Consider the following 24,167-nt stretch of genomic DNA (forward strand, 5'->3'; position numbering starts at 1 on the left):
TACTGGACCAGTGGCTTCAGGTGGGTCTATTTCTGCCCACACTTGTGATCCGAGTCCATCGCTTCTTTTCCAGGTGAATTCTACCCTCATACACCCAATGACTTTATTTACATGTATCCTGCCTAGTTCCACAAAGGATTTGAAATGGTCCTCAATGATTCAGTTGGCATCTCTCTCTGTGAAAAACCAGAGGGTACTTCGAGGTTGGGGGTGGGGCTGGATATCCAAACATAGGCCCAGTTTACTTTTTACGTGCTTCAACTCCAGACTTCACCTTGGTCCTTGCCCTAGAATGAGGGTTGGCATTTTTTCTTTTACCTGTAGAAGGCTTGATAGTGAGTAAACAGTTGACCCTTAAACAACATCCGGGGTTTGGGGGCGTCCCCACTACCTAAGCAGTCAAAATTCTGTATGTAACTTTTGAGTCTCCCAAAACGTAACTACTTATAGCCTACTGTTGACCTTACCAATAACAGAAACAGTCCATTAACAGATTAACACATACTTTGTATGCCACGTGTTTTATATACTGTGTACTTACGAGAAAATAAATTAAAGAAAAAAATGTTATTAAAAATCATAAGGAAGGGGCGCCTGGGTGGCTCAGTCAGTTGGGTGTCTGCCTTCACCTGGGGTCATCATCCCGGGGACCTGGGATCCAGCCTGGCATTGGGCCACCTGCTCAGTGGGAAACCTGCTTCTCCCTCCCTCACTTCCCCTGCTTGTGTTCCCTCTCTCGCCGTCAAATAAATAAATAAAATCTTTTTTTTTAAACATTTTTTTTAAAAGATTTTATTTGTCAGAGTGAGAGAGGGAGAGAGAGCGAGCACAGGCAGACAGAATGGCAAAGCAGAGGCAGAGGGAGAAGCAGGCTCTCTGAGGAGCAAGGAGCCCAATGTGGGACTCGATCCCAGGATGCTGGGATCATGACCTGAGCCGAAGGCAGCTGCTTAACCTACTGAGCCACCCAGGTGTCCCTAAATAAATAAAATCTTTTTAAAAAATTTAAAAAAATAAAAATCATAAGGAAGATGAAACACACTTACAGTAGTGTATGGTATTTAAAAATCTAGTATTAAGTGGACCTGCACAGTTCAAACCTGTGTCATTCAAGGGTCAGCTGTGTTAAGCTTGTGGGGTTTGTTGCAACTACTCAACTCTGCCATAATTACTCAACTCTGTTGTTGTGAATCAGAAGTAGCCATAGACCACACATAAACAAATGGGTGTGGCTGTGTCCAATAAGGCTTAATTCACAGAACCCGATTTCGGGTGAGATTTGGTTCTCTGGCTGTACTTTGTTGACCCCTGCTTACAGCATGGGGTTACCTCTGCTCTGGAGATTTCAAGTCCTGAGTGGATCTCAACATTAAGCCTGGACCCAAAAGAGCAGGTGCTTTTCTTTATGGTTCCAAATCAGAGAACTTGGGAGGGGGATATAAGACTAATGGGACACATATAAAAGAGATTCCAGAGCTCAGAAAGGGAGTGTATTGCTCTGGAAACCAGCAAAACCAGCATGCTTTCCTACTGAATTATTTGCATATGTATTTTGTCCTTCCTTATTCAGAGCTCTGCTGCATTTAATCTTAGCAAAATAATTCCTTTATCTTTTAGGAGATAACCAAAACTAGAGAAAACAGATTTTTAAACAATTATAGTCTATTCCTACCCCAGTATCTTTGAAAAGCATTATCATTCAATTCAGAAAAGGGACAGGCATCACACATTCAGAACTTTACAAGTGACTAAATGTTTATGGGTTTGCGAGATGCTGCCTCTAACAGGTCATCTCTTTGGCCGTGGGATGTAGAAATGGTTTTCTCTATTTCTCTAGGCAATAGGTATATCTGCTATCCAAATTACCCTCAAAATCAGGTGATTTTGCTACTCAGGTGGCAAGGGCATTTTGAGGAATGTTGGGTTAGGCCAGTATTTTATGGCATAATCTTATGTCCTGAATTTCCACTTAAGAGTCCTGGACTTGTGGGGGTGCCTGGGTGGCTCAGTGGGTTGGGCCGCTGCCTTCGGCTGGGGTCATGATCTCAGAGTCCTGGGATCGAGCCCCGCATCATCGGGCTCTCTGCTCAGCAGGGAGCCTGCTTCCTCCTCTCTCTCTGCCTGCCTCTCTGCCTGCTTGTGATCTCTCTGTCAAATAAATAAATAAAATCTTTAAAAAAAAAAAGAGTCCTGGACTTGGAAATCTGATGGAAGCGGGAAGATATCTCATTCTTACTTCAGTCACTGACTAAGCCTGGTGTGTATGGAGCAGAGAGGGGATACAGCTAGAATGGGCAAAGGATATGAGAGAGAATAATGATAAGGAACAACCAGAATGGGAATTTCTCATTTTTCCAATGGCATTACAGCAAGAATATTTCAGCTTTTTCCTGTTTCCTTCCTCTGTATTCCCTTTGGCTCCCTCTCTTTCTAGCTTTCTCTTTTGTCAGACACACTCTGTGGCAAACTTAAGCCCCAAACCACAACCTTGAGAAATTCCAAATGGATTTTGTCAGCAAGGCCAACACCCCCCCACCCCTGCTCCCGGCACACGTGCTGGGCTCAGACCCAGGCCTGGGGTCAGTGACGAGAGTGGGAGTGTGCAACCCACAGAGCGGGTGGCTACAATTTCAGCTTTTACTTAGCTCCACTGACAGTCAGAGGGAGGGAGAAAGACTGATGAGGCCTCTAGGCCTCTTTCAGCTCTGGATGAGCTCTTTTCCCTTAGCCTTTCAAGTGGCTGGGAAGCTGGGGAGTGGCGGTGGTTGGCTTATTGCCAACTAGGCAGCACCTCTGCTATCTCTGCTCCTCTTCTTTGCTCAATGGAAAACACCCAGTGATGCTGGAGCAGACTCCAGACTCCAGACAGGTGAAAGACAGAAAGCCTGGGAGATTTTCATCAGTTATTTTATTTTATTTATTTGAGAGAGAGAGTGAGCACAAGTAGGGGAAGGGATGGTGCAGAGGGAGAGGGAGAAGCAGACTCCTCACTGAGCAGGGAGCCTGACAGATGTGGGGCTCCATCCCAGGACCCCAGGATCATGATCAGAGCTGAAGGCAAACACTTAACTGACTGAGCCATCCTGGCACCCCTCATCCATCAGTTCTGACTCAAATGTCATGGTATTTGCTGCTAACCATATTAGGCTGTCACCATTTCCATCCTTCTGTAACACCTGAGACCCAACCCCAAGAGGATCTACAAGTCTTGGGCAGGAACATTGAATTCTTACCTCCTGTCAGATTTTCCAAAGGCATGTTGGCGTGGTTGGGGCACTAGTGAAGGGGGGGGTGCAAAACATAATTTTTTTTTGAGATTTTATTTATTTATTTATTTGTCAGAGCACACACAAGCAGGCAGAGTGGCAGGCAGAGGCGGAGAGAGAAGCAGGCTCCCTGCGGAGTAAGGAGCCCGATGCAGGACTCGATCCCAGGACTCTGGGATCATGGCCTGAGCCGAAGTCAGCCGCTTAACTGACTGAGCCACCCAGGCATCCTGCAAAGCATAATTTTGGTGGTTGGTGTAGGGGCATAACTTGGTGGGGTGAAAATTTGGGGAAAAGAAAGGGAAAGAGTACATGTGGAAGTATCCCAGGGCCTGATCCAATAGTTTGCAATAAAACTGAAGAAGTCTTCTGCCATTTACAACACAGAGTTTATCAGGGCAAAGCCTCTTAATAGCAACAGCCCAGGACATATGCAACTCTGTTATAAACATGCTCCTTGTTATCCAGATCTTCCCTCACCATCTTAAATTAGGGTCCTCTTGGCTTCACATTCTAGGGTATAGTTATTCTCCACATTAAAATAAGAGAGAAAACAGACTGGGATAAGAGGAAGAGAGTGATGAATGTATACACCAGGGGTTGATGGGGGATGAGGGATAGACACAGTGTGGCTATCTACCAACCTGGTGGTTCTTCGTCTTCTTCTTCTTCTTCTTTTTTATTTTTTAAGATTTTATTCATTTATTTGGGAGAGAGAGACACACAGTGAGAAAGGGAACACAAGCAGGGGGAGTGGGAGAGGGAGAAGCAGGCTTCTGGCTGAGCTGGGAGCCTGTTGGGCTGGATCCCAGGACCCTGGGATCATAACCTTAGCCGAAGGCAGATGCTTAATGACTGAGCCACCCAGGTGCCCCAAACCTGGTTCTTCTTGAGACAAGAAATAAGGCAAAAAACCCCCCAAAAAACAAAAACACCCACAAAAAACAAAAACAAAAAAACAAAACCCAAAACCAAAACCAACAGCAAAAACCCAAAACAGAAAAGCAACAATTTTGGCCCAAGCCTTAGAGAGGAGCTATGTGTTCCCATACACTGAGGAGAGAGGCCACTTAAAAAGAACCTTCTTCTTAGTATTACCAGTGCCTTTCTTCTGTAATAGCAGAGACTGTTTCAAGGCAGTTCTGCATGTCTAGATCAGGTGCAGAAATGAGTGTAAGGAAAGTGGGGGCTGGGCAGGAGTGGAGAAACAAGGGTATAAAGTCTCTCATTTTCTTTGGGATGCTAAAAGTCATAGTCATGTAGGTACACTCCATCAAGCCACACCTCTGAATATTAGGTTTCAACCGTTTATCTTTCACTTTCCGACTTCCTAACTGGACCAGAATCCAGCTTTTTCCTTCAGTCTCTTAAATTCATCACTCTCTCTCTCTTCTTCCCCATGGTAAAGGATCTCCTGATTTAGACCCCTGAGTAACCTAGCCTTAGCTTGGGAGGAGTGAGTAGCAACAGTGATGCAGCGAGGGCTCTCATGCAGCTAGCCAGGGTTAAGAAATACGCCTGTGGTCTGGAAGAACAGGGTAGGCCACAGCAAGGGCTCTGCACTCATACCCTGCGCCTGGTTTTGCCTCTCTGCCCAGCCTCTTCTAGTGTGGCCAGCATGCAGCTCCATTCCTTAAATTCCAGGCACGGTGCTGGAGCTTGGGATTCTCACCTCAGTGCCCACTGCCTCATCCCCACTTCCCGGTTTCCGCCTCCGCCGCCCGCAGCCTGCAGCCCCCACATCGCCCCCGCCCAGGCTTTAGCTCCAGCACCCGGTTGCCTCTGCTGCAACCGCTGCCATGGTGATGGATCTCGCGAGAACTGCCGCTCGCTACCGCGCAGTTCTCGCGCGATCGGGGAGGTGGGAAGTATCCCGGTCTGGGGGTGGGGGTGCGCCGCACAGCTCCCGTCGCCGTCGCGGCTTCCGGTGCTAGGTGGAGGAAAGGAAGGAGGGAGCTGGGGAGCGGGGCCAGGGGAGCCGCCTTGCCGAAATCGGCGTGGGGGAGTCGGAGGGAGCGGAACCAGTGCCGAGCGGAACCTGCGGGGGCGGAGGCGGTGGCTGTGGCGGCGGAGCTGGGAGCAGGAACAGGTGAGGGGCTGGGGAAGGAAGGCGGGTCCCCGTAGAGGAGAGGCTCGGGGTGGGGGCTGAAGAGACAGACCCCCCCCCCCGGCCCCCGGCACTGCCGGCCATGGAGCCGTGTGGTCTTTCCCACCCGAGAGCTCGGGGAGGGGGCGCCGGGCCAGTCTCTCGCCTGCCCCCACATTTGAAGGACGCGGAGCTGCGGTGGGGGTGGGGGGCGCACACGAATTTGTGCTCTGCCTCTCACGCGGGGGCGACCCGGGCTGCAGTTAGGTTCCCCTCGCCTGCAGGAGGTGGGCTTACGGGGGGTCGGGGTTGGGGTGAAGGGACAGTCCAGAGGGAGGTGATGCGGGGGCGGTGATGACTGTTTTGTATCGTTTTCCTGTTAAAGGGCTAGGGAAAGCCGCTTTTTCCTATCCTGTCTCCTCCACCTTAGTACTAGGAGACCAGAGCCTTGCTGCAGTGACACCCTGTACTCCCTCCATGGGGCAGGAGTGCGTAGGGGGTTTAGGCTTCAGTTTGCCAGGCAAGCTAGTGGGGTACCCCAGGGGCACTATTCCGGTAGAGGTTGAGCTTTGAGTCTTGGGAACTGCACGTTGGGAAGAGGGCAGCAGGTGGGGAGCGGGCGAAGGTGAGTGGGGGGGGGATCAGATCTTTGCTTGGAGAGCAGAGGTGGTGCCTTCCTGCCCCAGGCAAAGCGGGGGCGGTCTCACAGGAGGAGGGAGCAGCTTGTCGCTCGCTCTGAGTTTGTGTCTTCCAATCCACATTCTTCTTTAGAAGTACCAGGATTCCCGGAACAGAAAATGGAGCCATTGCTTACACCAATGTTTGAGGGAAGGAGGGGGAGGTGGAGTTCCCTGTTAACCCGGGCCACTTGCATAGCAAAGTGATAGCTCCTCTTTTGGGGGAGTTCCCTTCTTTCTGGGTTTTATTACAGCTGGTCTTCCTCTGGCCAGGCCAGGAGGAGTGTGGTATGTGGTCAGGAATGAGAAGAAATAGTGAGGTCATCCAGTTGAGGGAGAAGCGTAACTCAAAACCTACCTCAGTGCTGTTGGATTGGGTCACCCCTGGTCTATGGCATGAAAGTTTTATGGCTAGGAGATCTGCTGCAGGAGTCTGATTGCTTGGTCAGTGCAACAGGAAAGAATTTAGTCTCTGCATACTTTTCTCCACTGGCCTTAATCAGGTGGTGACCATCTTTGCTGCCATTTTGTCTTGAGCTTCTCTGGGTAAGTGTCTCCACTTAATATGACTGAAGTGGAGCAGTGAATTGGGTTTTGCCCATTAGACCTGAGTTTGAATAACATGTCTCTGAAAGCTCATTTTAAGGAAGAAACTGATCCACAGAGGTCACCTTTTCACAGAATGAATCATTGACCTTGGATTTAGCTGGGAAGGGCCCCCTGTGTATCACACATTTACATGCTTCCTGCCTCCCAGCATAGAAGAATTACTTACTATTATTACTTTAAAGATTTTATTTGTTTGTTAGAGAGAAAGCATGAGCAGGGGTAGAGACAGAGGGAGAAGCAGGTTCCCTGCTGAGCAGAGTGTCTGATGCAGGGCTTGATCTCAGGACCCTGGGATTATGACCTGAGCCAAAGGCAGCCAGTTAACCAACTGAGCCACCCAGGCGCCCCACAGCATAGAATTATTACGTTGCATCATCAAAAATTTTATGTGTAAGTCTTGTTTTTCCAAGAGATGAGACACTTTGATTGGAGGGATTAGATTTTATGTTGTATCTCCCACAGTGCCTAACACGAACAGTAGGCCCTCAGGATGAATACAGGATGTGGATGGAGAGAACCCAACGAGCTTTTGGACTAAAGTTTAAGGAAAGAGAAAAAGGTGATTTGGCTGTCAGGGAGAATGCCTGGAGATAGCTGAGTGAGGGTACAAAGGCCCTTAGGCATTGTAATTAAGGAATCTTGGTCTCTCCACCTTCCTAAGAGGCACAGTACAGACATGGATAATGGAAACTAAGACCCATAAAGAAAAATATTACTAGAACACAAAGTCATTATTTATCTGAAATCCCAGATCTCCTGCTTCCCCATCATGGGCAAAGGGTTCTCCATCAGATGTTAAGTCCTTCAGAGTATTGTCAAAATTGAAATTCTGGAAATGATGGAGGAGAGAGTCAATGTATGTATGTAGTGCCTGGCACAGAACTGGTGCCAGTGAATGGTAGTTGCTATTATTAAATTGAATGTAATATAAAGGAGGGGTGACAGCAGGCTGGAAAGAGTGGAAGTGAAGTCTCAGGTGCACAGAGGATCATATTGTGTGTGTTCATTTTTGCTGCTCTCTTTTGCCCTGGAGTCATAGTAAGAGGAAATGGACTCAGAGGGTAGTGGGTGGGATTTGTTGCTTGAAGGAGGAACTTCTTTAAAACCAGGTTTGTTAAAGCTGAGTAAATAACAGGGAAATTGTGGAATCTGCTTCCCCATACACATTTAAGAATGGATGCCAAGCAGCCCAAGACTCAAAGCATATCACCGTTTCTGGCTCTCCTCAGCATTTTTTTTTTTTTAAAGATTTTATTTATTTATTTGTCAGAGAGAGAGAGGGAGAGAGAGCGAGCACAGGCAGACAGAATGGCAGGCAGAGGCAGAGGCAGAGGGAGAAGCAGGCTCCCTGATGAGCAAGGAGCCCGATGTGGGACTCGATCCCAGGACGCTGGGATCATGACCTGAGCCGAAGGCAGCTGCTTAACCAACTGAGCCACCCAGGCGTCCCTCTCCTCAGCATTTTTGTTGTGGGTCAGTTTAGAGGCAATATGTTGTGGTTTTTCAGAGGTGGACCTTGGAATCAGACAAAATTGGGTTCACATCCTGCCTCTGCTAATTACTAGTTTTATGAGTTTGGTGAAATTACTTGTCCTCCCTTAGCTTCATTTTCCTCATCAGTAAAGAACATGATAATGATAGTGCCTACTTCATAGTATTGGCATGTGAATTAAATGAGATAATCTATGTAAAGTGCTTAGTACCATACAAAGCACATAGTAAGCCCCAAATAAATGTTAGTTGTTATTAATAATCTTCATCATAATAGTAATAATAATATGAGCACTCAGGGCTGCCTTAAAGGAGTGGAGGTTGACAAAAGAATAACTTGCCGCCTGTGTAGAGGGATGATTGTTACCATGACTTTCTTTGCTGGTCGTAGGCTTATGAGCAATGAAATCTTTTTTCAGCATCAGCTTCACAGAGGCAGCTCCTGCTGCCTGAGTGGGAGGTGAAGCTGGAGCAAGGCAGGGGCCCTGAACCATCAACTTGGATGCAGGGTAAGGACGTGGGGGCTCGAGAATAGTGTTCATGTTAGAAAGTCAGCATGAGGGCTGCTGCCTGGGTGACTCAGGGTTAAGCCTCTGCCTTTGGCTCGGGTCATGATCTCAGGGTCCTGGGATCGAGCCCCACTTTGGGCTCTCTGCTTAGCGGGGAGCCTTCTTCGCCCTCTCTCTCTGCCTGCCTCTCTGCCTACTTGTGATCTTTCTCTCTCTGTCAAATAAATAAAATCTTAAAAAAAAAAAAAAAAGGAAAGTCAGCATGATTGAAGTAATGGTTGACTCTTTAGTACAAGAGCACTCTAATTGACCTAGGTCAGGGATTTAAATTCCTGGGTCCCTTTACCTTAGGTCTCACTCAGTATTTCAGCATCCTCCATTTCCTGGGCCACTCTTTTCATTTAGTCATATCTCCTTTAAATGTCTGCCTCTGAGTATGTTTCAGAATGTACTGTATTAAGGCCCAGAGTTGTGATGTCTGTGTAATTCTATCTGCTATACCTTTTCAGCATCTGTCACAAATACAGGTAGAGTGCTAGGAAAGCTTTTTGATACTGAAAAGACGTGGGGAGCATTCGGAAGTTCCACAGATGTTTGAAGGCTTGCATTATAGTCTGGGAAAGACCTGATTGAGGTAGGGATTCCATGAACGTTTTAGAGCTTTGCATAGGACTTTTACAAAGGATCTGCTGTGCCATATGGACCAGAAGGGACATGGCTTGGGGTTTCATGGATCCACCGCTATCATTATCACCATATTCCTGAAGAAAGGTGAGATGACTGGGTGTAGCAGATCTCATCCTACCCTTTAGCTCTTCCATTACTGATGAGAGCTTGGTATAACCCTTCCTTTATGAGCTTTTACACTAGAGCATCAGGCATGGATGTTTAAACCTTAGCGTGATTTAGGATGCAGGAGAACATCTGCTCTTTGTTGTAGTGGTTTTTAACCCCCCTCTAACTCTTCTGTTAAAAGCAATTAAACCTTACCTTATATAAAGTCTTATTTGAAGTCTGATATGTTACGTGGATAAAAATGGGCTGCTCTGGTGGTGGTGTAGAGGGGAGGAGCATAATTACAGCCTCTTATATAGTACCCCCATCCCCAAGCCTATGAATCCCATCTAAGGAACCCTAGAGCTCTGAGAACATAGCAACCATTTCTCGAGTTTGTCAGATACAAGAAAAGGATCAGGGATCACCTATAGAACACTGTCTTCCTCAAGCTCAGAAATATTTTACCACCATCAGTAGAAACATACTCCTCAAAAGCAAACATGTTAGTCACTAGCTACAGATTAGTCATGGTGCTGGGGACATGAAACATGAATAAGGCATGGTCCCTGCTGACAAGGGGCTCATAGTTTAGTGAAGTAATTCCTCAACCTTTTGTCATCATCGCATAAACAGAAAATGGTAATAGTGAGACAGACCTAGTTCTTGCAGCCTAAGATGACTGGCCCTTGAGCTGTAGCCACCCTAAGCCCTGCCTAGCCATCCAGTACTGATGGGATGTTTGACAGACCTGTAATGCATTAAAGGCACATTATTTGGGAACTTTTAGCTCTGGAAAGCAAAACAGACAAATATGAATAAAACATACTAAATCCTAGAGTAGGAGTGTGTTTGAGGTGTTCAGGGGTAATCAGTAACTGTTATTCCCCAAGCTAGTCAGTTTCCTGTTTTCTGAATCCTTAGATTGCTCTGTAATGGTGGGCCTTGTCTAAACCATAGCGTCCTGTGTCATCTCTTCACCAGCAGCTCCATTTTGACCTGTGAAGTGGGAGCCAGATTGGGGCAACATTTATTAGGGCTTTAGGATGAGGATGACTACTTGTGGAATTTCAGTGCTTTTGTAATTAAGAAAGTATAGTGAAACATCAAAATAGTAGAATCCACAGGATTTAACGACTGATTAAATATAGGAAGGAAGGGGCGCCTGGGTGTCTCAGTGGGTTAAAGCCTCTGCCTTCGGCTCAGGTCATGATCTCAGGGTCCTGGGATCGAGTCCCGCATCGGGCTCTCTGCTCAGCAGGGAGCCTGCTTCCCTCTCTCTCTCTCTCTGCCTGCCTCTCTGTCTACTTGTAATCTCTCTCTGTCAAATAAATAAATAAAATCTTTAAAAAAAAAAAAACTTAAAAAAAAATAAATATAGGAAGGAAGAGTAGATGAGTCAAAGATGATTCCCAGGTTTCTGGCTTGGGTGATCTGGTGTCACTTCTTTAGCCAAGAAGTACAAGAGGAACAGATCTGAGATTGAAGGTATTTGTTTTTATTTTTTATTTTTTGTGTTTGTTTTTAAAGATTTTATTTATTTGACAGAGACAGGGAGAGAGGGAACACAAGTAGGGAGAGTGGGAGAGGGAGAAGCAGGCTTCCCGCCGAGCAGGGAGACCGATGAAGGGCTCAATCCCAAGACACTGGGATCATGACCTGAGCTGAAGGCAGACGCTTAATGACTGAGCCATCAAGGCACCCCTATTCTTTGTATTTTTGAAAGATTTTATTTATTTGAGAGAGAGACAGCATGAGGATGAGCAAAGGGGGAGGAGGCAGAGGGAGAGGGAGAAGCAGACTGCCCACTGATCAGGGAGCCCAATGCTCCCTGGGCTGATCCCAGGATCCTGAGATCATGAGCTGAGCTGAAGGCAGATGCTTAATCGACTGAGCCACTCAAATGCCCCAAAGATATATTTTTTTAGATTAAACTTGGATTTTGAGGTGCTAAGGTATGAGCTCAAGAGAAAGTCTGGGCTGGGTATTTGGGAATCATCTGCGCAGATAGTAACTGAAGCCATAAGAGAAACCAAGATCCAGGATGACAGCAGTTAACTGGCTATCTACCCAAAGAGCCATTCTTCCCCTTCCTGCTTCTAACAGAACCCCAATCTGTTCAGATATTGGGGAGGGGGGCATAAAGATACCCTTCCCCAGCCCTAAGGGATGTGGGCATTCCATTTCCCTTGCCAGTGACTGAGTCACAAATGGTCATGTACTAATTCTAGCCAATAAGATATGGGGAATGTCTACTGGGAGCTTCTGAGGAAGTTTTCCTCAATCTTAAAAAAAAAAAGACATATGGCAACATTCTCTTGTCTGACTTTAGATGTTTATGTAGAAGAGTGAGATGCTGGAGTGATTCTGAGAGCATGAAGAGACAGACATAAGAACTCTAGGATGTCAGAGCAGAAAAATGGAGAAAATGTGGGTCCTTAATAATGCTGTAAAGCTGGTAGATTAAAAAACCAAGTGTTGGGCTCCTGGGTGGCTCAGTGGGTTAAGCCTCTGCCTTCGGCTCAGGTCATGATCTTAGGGTCCTGGGATTGAGCCCCATATCAAGCTCTCTGCTCAGTGGGGAGTCTGCTTCCCCCTCTCTCTCTGCCCGTGTCTCTGCCTACTTGTGATCTCTCTCTATCAAATAAATAAATAAAATCTTAAAAAAAAAAACCAACCCAAGTGTTCTAGCTCTAGATTTCTTTGTGTATATGTATGTGTGTAGGGGAATATATATAACACAATTTACCATTTTGGCCATTTTTAAGTGCACAGTTGAGTGGCATTAAGTACATTCACACTGTTGTGCAACCATCGCCACCATCTATCTTCAGAACTTTTTCATCTTCCCAAACTGGAACTCTGTAATTGTTCTTTTTTTTTTTTTTTTAAGATTTTATTTATTTATTTGACAGAGACACACACACACAGTGAGAGAGGGAACACAAGCAGGGGGAGTTGGAGAGGGAGAACCAGGCTTCCCACTGAGCAGGGAGCCTGATGCTGGACTCTATCCCAGGACCCTGGGATCATGACCTGAGCCGAAGGCAGATGCTTAACCCACTGAGCCAGCCAGGCGCCCCAAGAAACTCTGTAATTGTTAAATAATAACCTGCATTTCTCCTACCTCCAACTCCTGGCAACCACCATTCTACTTCTATCTCTATGAATTTGACTATTCTAGATGCTTCATATATATGGAATCATACAATTTTGTCCTTTTGTGTCTGGCTTATTTTACTTAGACTTCAAGCTATACGCTTTAATAAATTTACTTGTTGAAGCCCCAGGTGTGTCTTTTGTCTTTTGCAACTGATGCTATTCTAACTGATATATCTAGCGTGAGTCAGTACAGTGGGACAGGAGAAAAGGCCAAAGGCAGAAACTTGGGGCACATCAACATTTAAAGCAGCGGGCAAAAAATGAAGGCCAGGAAGGAGAATAAGAAGCAACCAGAGTGGCCAAAAGGACAAGACAGTAAGACAGCATAGATACCAATGAGGAAAAAAAACCTTAAAAAAAAAACAAAAACAGGGGCACCTGGGGGGCTCAGTGGGTTAAAGCCTCTGCCTTCGGCTCAGGTCATGATCTCAGGGTCCTGGGATTGAGCCCCGTATAGGGCTCTCTGCTCAGCAGGGAGCCTGCTTTCCCCCTCTCTCTCTCTGCCTGCCTCTCTGCCTACTTGTGATCTCTCTGTCAAATAAATAAATAAAATCTTTGAAAAACAAACAAACAAAAACAAAGGGCAGGAAGGTCAAAGGCTGTAGAAAGGGCAAATTAAAATAAGACCTGGGGACGCCTGGGTGGCTCAGTTGGTTAAGCAGCTGCCTTCGGCTCAGGTCATGATCCCAGCGTCCTGGGATCGAGTCCCACATCGGGCTCCTTGCTCATCAGGGAGCCTGCTTCTCCCTCTGCCTCTGCCTGCCACTCTGTCTGCCTGTGCTTGCTCTCTCTCCCTCTCTCTCTCTGACAAATAAATAAAATTAAAAAAAAAAATTATTAAAAAAAAAAAAAAAATAAGACCTGAAAGGGGCACCTAAGTGGCTCAGTGGGTTAAGTCTGACTCTTGGTTTCAGCTCAGGTCATGATCTCAGGGTTGAGATTGAGCTCCACTACGGCTCCACACTCAGTGTGGAAACTGCTTGAGATTCTTTCCCCCTTCCTCTCCCTCCCCCTCTGCTTCCTCCCCCATCCTCCTGTTCCCTCACACACCCTCACTCTCAAATAAACAGACAAATAAATAAAATCTTAAAAAGCCTGAGAGATGCCTGTTAGACTTAGCTACTAGACAGTTGATGATATTCTTACAAATTAAAACATATCTAATTAAAATTAGGCTCTGCTTAACTCAATTAACGGTGTTTAGGCTCAGGCCAGAATCATGCCAGTTTTCCTTCTAGTCTGAGATGACTTCAGTACAGAAGAACCTGAAAGGAGGCCACATTATCAAGAAAAGAAGGATCGAACTTGCCCTGTCTGCTTAGAGAGACCCAAGCACCTGGGAAGGGTCTGGTTTTTCCCATGGACAGCCCTTTTCCTGTGGACAACCAGCAGTTGAGTCAGAACAGAGAATCTGGTCTGTTTCAGAATACATGGCCAGATAAAAAAATGATGAGATAAAAACTAGACTCATTTGTTTCTTTGGAACATTCCATGGCACTGCCCTCTAACCAAAGCTGCCCTATTCTTAGAAACTGACCAGCTTACAACCATTCCATCTCCTGATATACCATGGCTCTTCCAATGCCTACAACTATAGCCTTGGATATTCGGAACACGATGTTTTTTTAAAAATTATTTTTTGGGGCGCCTGGGTGGCTCAGTGGTTTAAGCCTCTGCCTTCAGCTCAGGTCATGATCTCAGGGTCCTGGGATCGAGCCCCACGTCTGGCTCTCTGCTCAGCGGGGAGCCTGCTTCTCCCTCTCTCTGCCTGCTTCTCTGCCTGCTTGTGATCTCTCTCTCTGTGAAATAAATAAATAAAAAAAATAAAAATAAAAATTATTTTTTATTCTTTAAAAAAAATGATTTTATTTACTTATTTGAGAGAGAGAGCAAGAGAGCCTGCTCATGTGCAAGGCTGGGTACGGGGGTGGTGGGGAGAAAGCAGACTCCCCACTGAGCAGGGAGCTCAATGTAAGGCTCAATCCCAGAACTCTGGGATCATGACCTGAGCCTAAGGCAGTTGCTTAACTGACTGAGCCACCTAGGTGCCCTGTTTTGGTGTTTCAAATCTGTCGTTTTGTTTTTATTGCCATCTGTGGTTAAGAACTTTTGATTTCTCAGCTGTATTACTGTACCTCCCACATGGGCTCTCTTCCTCAAGTCTTTCCTCTTTTTTAATTTATACCCTAAATGAATGTCAGAATGGTCCTTTTTTTTTTTTTTTTTTTTTTTTTTTTTTTTTTTTAAAGCAAGCTTTAGACCCAACATGGGGCTTGAACTCACAACTGTGAGATCAAGAGTTGCATCCTTGGGGCGCCAGGGTGGCTCAGTGGATTGGGCCTCTGCCTTCGGTTCAGGTCATGATCTCAGGGTCCTGGGATTGAGCCCCACATCGGGCTCCCTGCTCAGCGGGGAGCCTGCTGTCCACCCCCCCCACACCTGCCCTTTGCCTACCTGTGATCTCTGTCAAATAAATAAATAAAATCTTAAAAAAAAAAAAAGTTGCATCCTCTACTGACTGAGTCAGCTAGGTACTCAGAAAGAATGGTCTTCCTAAAGCACATACTTGATCATGTTACTCAGTGTGGCCTTTAAGGCCCTTCATGATCTAGTCCCTTCTTATCTCTCCATTGTGGTCACTTCCTTTTACTCACAATGTGGCACCCAAATAAACTGACTCCAACTGCACCTGGCTTGGCTAGTAAAAAGTGCTGTCTCTAATTCAAGTCTTTATGCCTTTGACACACTGTTCCTCTCCCCCACTCCCTCTTCTTTATTGTTTGATTACTTCCTATTCTGTTGGGAGTCAGCTCAAGGGTGACCTGAGAATCATGTCTGGGAATTGCCCTTTAGCCCTTAGTCTTGATGAATTGCTCTAGTTTTCTGTCCCCATAATACTATGTGCTTATTCTACACTTAACCCTCATGCTGTTCTGTAATTCTCTGGTTGCTAGTCTTTCCCTCTCATTGACTGAGTTTCATGAAGGCAGAAGTTGTCTTCCTCTCTTTATCCCTAGTTCTGTATAGTTGATAATTGCTTAGTGAATGGATGGAAGCTGCCATCAGAAGCTATTTCTTGTGTTTGGGAAATCTCTGAGTCCAGTAGAAGTCATTGAGATATTAATCTAGGAGTTCTTGTGTGCTTGTGATTACAGTGCTCTTGAGACAAAAACTTGGAAAGTTTATAGAGGTCACAAGCCAGCTGTGCTAAGGAAACTAAATACGGGCAGAACCTGCTTTTGTTTCCTTATATTTTATTGGGCTGCTCCATTGGCTTTACTAAAAATAGCATCTCTATTAGTGATATCTCAGTGTGAAAATGGTCTGGGAACAAAGCTGCTTTTAGCGCACCCTGCCTGGCAGCAGAGGGTTTGAGAGACCTTGGTCTCCCTTTCCCTGGACCCGGGTAGCCTGAACAGGAGGAAGAGGTGCCAGGTCAGAAGTCCCCTCAGAGGTAGGTGTCATCAGAGGCAAGCCCGAGTCAGCCAGCAGAGTTAGGTGGGGGGGGTGTTGTGTGTGGCAGAGTGAGTGTGACTTTCAGAATCACCTGGAGAGTAAGGCAGGCCAGGATGGCTGAGCCATCCCAGCAACAGCCTGCCTCTCCTGGCGGGGTGGGAGGACCGGCTCAGGAGTGGTAAGCAGTCGTCAGTGAGGACATCCTCAGATGAAGCTTAAATCAGGCAGTGTGCTTGATTGAGCTCCTGCAGTGTTCCACACAGATTGTACTGGAACACACTTTAGGAGCTCTTCTTGTTATTTGTACCAGCTATAACAAAGTTTGTGGCTGTAAAATAGAATGTTGAGATATACTTTTTTGATAATAGGGATATTGCTGTAGCCCATTTTTCATCTGAAGCCACTCATCTTCAGTTTTGACTGCCGATTCTTGGTTTCTCACAGCCCGTGGAACCCTGGCATTTTGCCCTATCGACACAGGAGTGCCATCTGTGGTAGAAGAGAGTAACTAGAGGCTGTGCAGTACATAGGGAAACAGTCCAGGGTTTTTTTCTTTTTTTCTTTTTTCTTTTTTTTTTTTTTTGCCATGCTGCTTCCCATAGCTTTTTTAGGAATGCAGTATGGGTGAAAGTGAAGATCGACTATATAACCCAAGAGGTGTGTTCGTGACACAAAGCTGTAAGTTGCCACCATCCTCGTGGTAGAGGCAACGTGCTAGCTGGTGATAGGGACAGAGAAGGCCAGGACAAGAGAACCAGCATCCACTTGGGAATGCTCATCTGAGTCCAGCTCCTGATTATATTAAAGAGGAGTCAGAATGTCCACTAATTTCAAGGCGTGGCGCTGCCGCCAGAGGACATGCAGTGACTCCGTGGGCATTTCATCAGTTATCCATCAGGCCCATTGCATATTCAATGGCAGAAAATTCCACCGATTTTCGTCTTCTAGTTCTTTTGTGGTGTTTCCAAACCAGTCTTGGGGCCAGATATGGTGTGGAAGATGGCCAAGAATTGACAGGATATCACAGAAACCAGCTGTGCATTACACAGAGAGACCAAGTACTGCTAGCGCAGAAGAAATGATAGGGACATCCTCAGAGGAGGCTCCAATCGGCCCATGTGCTTGGTTGAACTGCTATAGAGGGCTTGGTACTTGGAGTGGGGACAGATCCAAAATAAGTAAAAGGCATAGTCCTTGCCCATGGAGAATACAGTTAAACTGTACAGACAGTAAATGTACAGACTTCTGAGAGAGAGAGAAAGCTCCATGAGGTAGTAAGTGCCACATGTCCAGGGACATGCTAGGAAAGAGAAGTAAGTATAACACTGGGATCGGCTTTTGAACCAAGACGTTAGCATATTAGCTTAGCAGAGAAGCAAAACAGAGGACAGTGTGTGCATGTTTTGGGGCGAGGGGTATTTGTCAGCCACTCACAGTTGGTAATCTCTCAGTCAGCATTTGCTTCATGCATGAGGACAGCAAGATAAATGCGTGGTGTAAATTCAGTTCGAAACCTGGGCCAAAGCCTATTACCAAAGCCTTAAAGCAAAGTATCGTCTGGAGTTGGAGAAGATGAGACCTGAGTAGGAAACAAAGACCAGGAAGACTTGGGGAAGGTTTAAATTTCTGGAGGTGAGGGTGGCAGAACCAGAAGTCTGACTACTACAGATTGCCAGGGTGATGGAATCTGATCTTATTAGCTGGGCAGAGGTCCCCTCTTGCCTAGGGATCCTCTGGGATCTGCCTGCCTGGGTGGGTTTAGGCAGGATGGGCAGGGAGGATGGCTAGTGGGCGACTTGGCTGAAGTTGAGCCCTAGGGTTGAGCCAGGTCCTCTCCCTGGGGTGTGAGCCCTCTGGGTCAGGGGCAGGGCTCATCTGAGGAACCTACCAGAAGCACCACGCCTGGCTCATTAGTGGATGTCTGGGAAGGCCTTTGAAGATGAAACACTCCATAAGCACTCATTGTTTCTGTTTTTTGGACAAACTAGTACTTTGGTCTCCAGGGGCTGTCGATCTGGCTCCTCTGTACCAGTCTGGAATTTGCTGCAAACTGAGTAGAGTCGGAAACAAACAAACAAAACTGAAATAGTTTTTGAGAAAACAGCTCAGCTCCCACTAAACCCCCATGCTTTAGCTTGTAAACCAGATTCCTCCCCATCCACCTTTCACATTCTTGGGTTTGGGTGCACTCTGTCTTGACCTGTTCCTTTGCCTGCTGGGTTTGGGGTGTGTGTGTGTGCCTCTAGTTCCCAGACTCTGAAGAGAATGCCAGCAGCTGGCATATGGTGATTGCTGAATAAGCTGCCCGCTGACGCATGTCTCCAGCAGGCACAGAGAACTGGCTGGCATGGGCAATTCTGAACCCCTGTTTCATTGTCTCAGAGATGCATTTCTGTGGCTGTCTTGTGCCATAGAGAAGGGAGGGAAGAGGAGAGGGAATGAGTGACTCTAGGATTCTGTCTTCGGGGGCAATAGGTGGGGTGGGAAGATGGGCATTTTGTAGCTTCATAGGCTTCTTACTGCCATTTTTGTATTTTCCGCAGATCTTAGTTAAGATCCTAGTATGCATCAGGCATAAGCTTCCAGTCCATCTGAGAGAGCTGCTTAGTAAGGTCAGTATTAGATCCTGGAAGTTTTAGTTCATTTGTTCAACTGCTGTGTACCAGGCACTCACTATTCAAGCTACTGGGAACACAGCAGTGAATAAAGTAGATAAGGAGCCGACGTTGTAGTAGGAGAAAAATAGTACAGCAAGAAACAAATATGTGATGTATCCAGTGGTGCTAAATGCTATGAAGAAGAATGTGGGATAAATGGGGTGAAGAGTGATGTGTGTGTGTTAGAGGTGGTTGTGGAAGGCCTTGTTAATAAGGTGATCCTCCAATGGATACCTGAAGGAAGTGAGGGGATACTCTGTGAAGGTTCTCTGGGAGAGGAACATTCAGGGCAGAGCAAATAGCAAGCTTTGAGGCAGGAAAGTGTTGGGAAACTGAAATGGAGTAAGCCAAGGGAAAAGTAGTAGGAGAGAAGCAGGGTAATGCAGATCGTGCAGGACCTGGTAAGCCACGGTATGGCTTTGGATTTTACTGAAAGGAAGATAAGCCAAGAGAGGGTTTTGAACAGAGAAGCAGCATGACCTGATTTTGGTGTTAAAAGTAGTCTGGCTGCTATATGGGGAATAGACTGAAGGGGGTTAGGGAGGAGGCAGGGAGTGAGGTGACTGCCTCATTGCAGGTGAGAATGTGGAGGAGCTCTCCTTGGATAGGCCACGGTGAGCCTGGGAGTGAGGGTTAGCCTAGGTGCTCCGTTGTATGAATAGGGCACAACTTGACCTTATTTCTTCCTGATTAATTTTGGTATGTGGAAGGAGGGTGGAATTGTAGGCATATAGAAAGGGAAGAAGTGGAGTCTTTTGATTGAGCATGGACCTTGGGAACCTGACAAGCCTGAACTTTGTCAGGGGTCACAAAGAGCCACTCCTCATTCCGCTCCTTCCTCTTTCAGCCTTTCCAGGAGTCTCAGGGTAAGGTTGGGGGAGAGAGGGGCATTCATGGTCTTGCAAGGCCTTGTATGGTATAGAGTGAGAGAATTGAAGGGACTTCAGAAGTCATCTAGTTCAATCCCTTCCATTTATAGGGGCAGATATGGATAGGGAGAAAAGCTCATCCAAAGTCCCACAGGTACATTGTGGCAGAACAGGTGTCCTGAGTGTTCACGGCTTTGTTTCTGCTCCCAAAGACTCAGGGACTTGATCTTCATAGCTTGTTATAAATTTCAGCCATGACTTTGACAAATCCCATTTACATGAAATCCTGACTAGCAGAGGGTGGTAATGAATGTGTCTCTCTGCCTAGGATCGTGTTCTCCATACCAGGGCCTGGGCCAAAACCAGACTGCCACTCCTGCACTTGAGCCCTCCTGTCCTCAGAAAGTGGTTGCTGTGATCATGGGTAATATCTTCGGAAACCTTCTGAAGAGCCTGATTGGGAAGAAGGAGATGCGCATCCTGATGGTGGGCTTGGATGCTGCAGGGAAGACCACCATCCTGTATAAGCTGAAACTGGGCGAGATCGTCACCACCATCCCCACCATTGGTAAGGGCACAGCTTAGATGGAGGCTTTCATGCCAACAGCTGGGCCAGGCAAGGGCCTATTCCTAGATCCCCCACCTGGCCACCAGGCAAGTCCATACAACTTGGGGGGATTCAGGGAAGGATGGTTATTTAGCTTACTAGCAGGTGCTGGGGCTGCCGTTTGCCCACCTCCCCGGGCCCTCTCTGATGCGGGAACTTCCGCAGCCTGGCACTGAACAGTTGCCCTCAGGCACTGAGCTGGTTTGTTCTCTGTGTTGTTTAGAAAGCGGGTGAAAGGCTTTGATGTGCCTGCCAGAGGCCAGGAGTTGTTTCAGTTTAGATCCTCAGTGGCCCTGATCCTGGTTAAGACCTGCCTGTGCGAGGGAGAACGTTTGCCTTCCAGATGGGGCTCCAGATCGTCTTTGTCCACTGGTTCTGCGTTTGGGCCTCCGGGACTAGAGCTCACTTTTTCCTCACTGTGTTTCCCAAGGCCTACATTTTAGCTGCGGCAGACTGTGATGGCTGAGGTACAGGAGTGAGGCTGAGTCATTTCTTTGCAGGAGGGAGAGTCAAAGACAGAATGAGCGGAGGTTAGCTTACGTTACCAAGGGAATTGTGAACCTCCTAACTGGCCCTCCTGGTCCTCTTCCATTTTTTCTCTAAGGTTTTCTTTTTGGCCTTTAGGCTACTAGGTCAGGGGATACTAGACCTGAGGAAGCCTTAGCTTTCTTTTCTTTGCTAGGATCAGAGCTGTGCTGGGGGAAACAGAACAAACCACTGGGGTATTGTTTGCAGGGGTATTGTCCACTGCCATTGTCTGTTTTTTCCAAAGGGTTCAACGTGGAGACAGTGGAGTACAAGAATATCAGCTTCACAGTTTGGGATGTGGGTGGCCAGGACAAGATTCGACCTCTCTGGAGACACTACTTCCAGAACACCCAAGGTACGGCATACGAATTGCCCAGCTGGACATGGGTTGGTTTGGTGTGAGCAGAAGGTGTGGCCGTCATTCTTGGTTTTGGCCAACCAGTCCTCACCCTGCCGCAGCTCCTAGAGGTGGGAGAACAGGAGGAAAGGGAGCACATATTTGGAGGTGTATGGAGGGTGGTGTTGGCATTTGGTGGTAGGGATGAGGGGAGTTCATCTGCTGTCTTACGCAGCCCATGCTCTGCCTCCCTAGGCTTAATATTTGTGGTCGACAGTAATGATCGGGAGCGAGTAAATGAGGCCCGGGAGGAGCTGATGCGGATGCTGGCGGAGGATGAGCTCCGGGATGCAGTACTCCTTGTCTTTGCAAACAAACAGGTAAGACTTTTCCCCACCCGTGGATCTGAGAGAGGTCAGCCTGGCTATGGAAATCATCGGTGTTGGGGCTCATTGTAGGGGAAGTCCTGTGACTGTGTTGTGAGTTTTGGAAGTGGGGGAAATATGATTACCTGGCTTATTGATGTTCCTCTTCTTGTCCCCTACCCAGCTTTAGTCAGCAACACTTCTATCCTCAGGGATTGGGGTGGGAGATACCTCAGATCCTTCCTTCATCTTCCCTGTTGCAACTGCCCTCACTCCTGCAGTCAGACAGACCTGATTCTTTGTCCAGTCTGAATCACCTCTTCACTTCCCTACCAACCCCATATTTGGTTTGCAGCTCCCCAGTGGAATGACCTTTAGCGCTTAGATCTATGGTTCTGGGATGATTAAATCCAAAGCAGCTTTTTCGGACCTGGGTTCTGGTACCTACAATGAAGGAGGAGGAGAGGGTGCTGGTACACATTGCTTTGGTAGATTGGTGCTCTAGAAGCTTTTGAAAGATCCTTAGCCTCCTTTTTGTGTGTCTCCCTCGTGCTCCAGGATTTGCCTAATGCTATGAACGCTGCTGAGATCACAGACAAGTTGGGCCTGCATTCCCTGCGTCACCGCAACTGGTACATTCAGGCCACCTGTGCCACCAGTGGGGACGGGCTGTACGAAGGCCTGGACTGGCTGGCCAATCAGCTCAAAAACAAGAAGTGAGAGCCAGACAGCCCTATCCGACCACCCCACCCACCCCTGACGCACCTACTGTCTCCCTGCCCCAGCCCTGCCCCTTCCTTCCCGTTGCCAGTGTGGCCAGGGCCCTGGGTATCATGTCCGCATGCCCAACAAGAGCCTTGCTCCCTGCCTCCCCTCCACTCCCCTGTCCATGACCAGTCCCCAGTTGCTGTCCTGATGATGAATCATTCCAATTTATCGGATTTAAAACAAAAACAAGGTTGTTATGGTTTCATGGGTGGCCCCCCCATCCTCTGGGGTTTGGGAGGGGTAGTGGGGTGGGGTATTCTCTCCGTTCGCTTCGTTTGGCTCTGGTTGCTGTGCTCTTGGCATCTCAGTCCCTTCCCTCTCCCCATAGCTTCCTCTCCTACTCCCCATCTTCCTTTCCTTTGCCCCTCTCTTCCTGTTCTACATGGAAATTGCACGGGCCTCTCTGTGTGTGCGTGCGTGTGTGCGCGTGTATATACGTGTATAGAGAGATGTATATGCAGGGGGAAGGGTGGAGGGGTGGGGTGAGACTCGGTGCTGGGGGTCAGGTCACACTGCCCACTCCAGTCTATCATTTGCCCCTCCCGTGCTGGTGAGATAAACGGAAGAAGGTAGAGGCAAGAAGGTAGAGGGAAGGCTGCCGCAGTCTCGCACTGGTTCCTCTCCTCTCTGCAGGTAGGTTTTTCCAGATGATAGGACGGATGATGGATTTTCCACCACCGTCTTCCTTGTACCCCTCTCTCCAACCCGTTCAGGGCAGGGGGGTGGTGTTTATAGCTAGATGACTGTTCCCAAGGAGATGCCATTCTGCCCTGCCTTGCCAGTGGGAAGGAGAGAAGAGCCCACTCACTCTTACCAGCCCAGTATTCAGCTGATCCTCCTCCTCCTCCTTAGATTGGTTCCTCAGGAGCCTGTGAGGAGGATGGGTGGGGGGGGTGAGCAAGACCATGGGGTATGTTTGGGATCCAGGGCACCGGGCAGGTGGGCCTCAGGTTTTCCATCTTCATCCTTTTGTGTTGTTAGGAGAAGGTGAGGCATGGATCAGTCTACTCTTGCCTTCCCATGCCCCCCCTTCCTCATCTTCTGATCTCGGGGACTGGGTGGTTCATCTGTCCTTTGTCAGAGTGTCCTCATGCTAGTAGTCCTGCTGACCTGACCAGGGCTGGCTGGGTGGTTTAATGGGGAGCAGGGGAGTGGGGGTGACATGGCAGGCCTCAGTTTCAATTCCCCTGTTCTCCATTTCTCTCTTTTTCTAGTCTGGGATGTGCTGAAGGCTGAAAATTTTCTTTTCTGTTTTTAGACCCTCAGACTATCCTGCTGTCCCTCCTTACACCACCCCAACAGCTTTCTTCTGCCCATTTCAGCCCCTTCCCCTGCATCACTTTGAGGCTTGGAGTGGAGGAAATTAGAACTCTGAAGTAGTTGTTGGTGCTGGTGGGATGTAGTGGTCTTCAGGTCCTCCCACCATTATGTAGTTGTTCAGAAGTTGCTGCTACTGCGTCTCTCTGTTTACGGGGGGCGCTTGTCCCTGAGGTCCTGGCCTGGGTCCTGACTTTGCGGTTTCTATGAAGCCGTGGCTTTTCTGTGGGCTCCCGTGTGTGCTGGCTGCGCCCTGAGCTCCAAAATGGCTGCCCATGACCTTTCTGCTATGGTCAGGGCCCAGGCGCCCTGTCCCCTCCTTCCTCCACAACATGGCTGAGGGGCCCCTTCCCAGAAGGACTGTCCCAAACCCACCCCATGGGGCCAGGCTTCCTGCCACCTTTGTCTGCAACAGGCAGATCAGTACCCCTACCCTACCCCAGGTTGAACTGTGAAAGAGAGGTTCCAGGGGTGTCTCCCTCAGTGCCAGTTCCTTAGTGATGTACTGTTAGCCCAAGATGCAGTGGGAGTGTGCAGGTCTCCTGATCTCTAGGCCTGTGTGTGTGTGTGTGTGTGTGTGTGTGTGTGTGTATTTGGTGGCAGGGATAAGGGGAGAGGTGTGCTGGAGCTTCTAGTTCATTTTAACATGTATTCACTCCCCTGACCCCGTGGATGCTTTCCTTTGCCTC

General features: G+C 47.7%; 1 protein-coding gene across 2 annotated transcripts; it reads left to right on the plus strand.

The window, feature by feature from the left end:
- The first annotated feature begins 5,132 nt into the window (after positions 1–5,132).
- Positions 5,133–22,347, plus strand: ARF3 (ADP ribosylation factor 3). Of its 2 annotated transcripts, XM_047740684.1 has the most exons (6): positions 5,133–5,355; positions 18,574–18,642; positions 19,885–20,124; positions 20,936–21,046; positions 21,284–21,408; positions 21,952–22,347. In XM_047740684.1, the coding sequence occupies exons 3-6, from the start codon at positions 19,977–19,979 to the stop codon at positions 22,111–22,113; spliced, it is 546 nt and encodes a 181-aa protein (XP_047596640.1). In that variant the 5' UTR covers positions 5,133–5,355; positions 18,574–18,642; positions 19,885–19,976; the 3' UTR covers positions 22,114–22,347. The 2 variants fall into 2 exon arrangements, with proteins under 2 accessions (XP_047596640.1, XP_047596639.1); XM_047740683.1 differs by lacking the exon at positions 18,574–18,642 and having other exon boundaries at positions 5,134–5,355.
- The last annotated feature ends 1,820 nt before the right edge of the window (positions 22,348–24,167 follow it).

Source organism: Lutra lutra, chromosome 8 (assembly GCF_902655055.1).
Source record: "Lutra lutra chromosome 8, mLutLut1.2, whole genome shotgun sequence".
Lineage (NCBI taxonomy): Eukaryota > Metazoa > Chordata > Mammalia > Carnivora > Mustelidae > Lutra > Lutra lutra.

Excerpts from the sequence above, each read along its gene's own strand:
- ARF3 (XM_047740684.1), top strand. The coding sequence starts at position 19,977 with ATGGGTAATATCTTCGGAAACCTTCTGAAGAGCCTGATTGGGAAGAAG. Across the intron at positions 20,125-20,935 it reads CACCACCATCCCCACCATTG|GGTTCAACGTGGAGACAGTG; the intron begins GTAAGGGCACAG and ends TTTTTTCCAAAG. Across the intron at positions 21,409-21,951 it reads TTGTCTTTGCAAACAAACAG|GATTTGCCTAATGCTATGAA; the intron begins GTAAGACTTTTC and ends CTCGTGCTCCAG.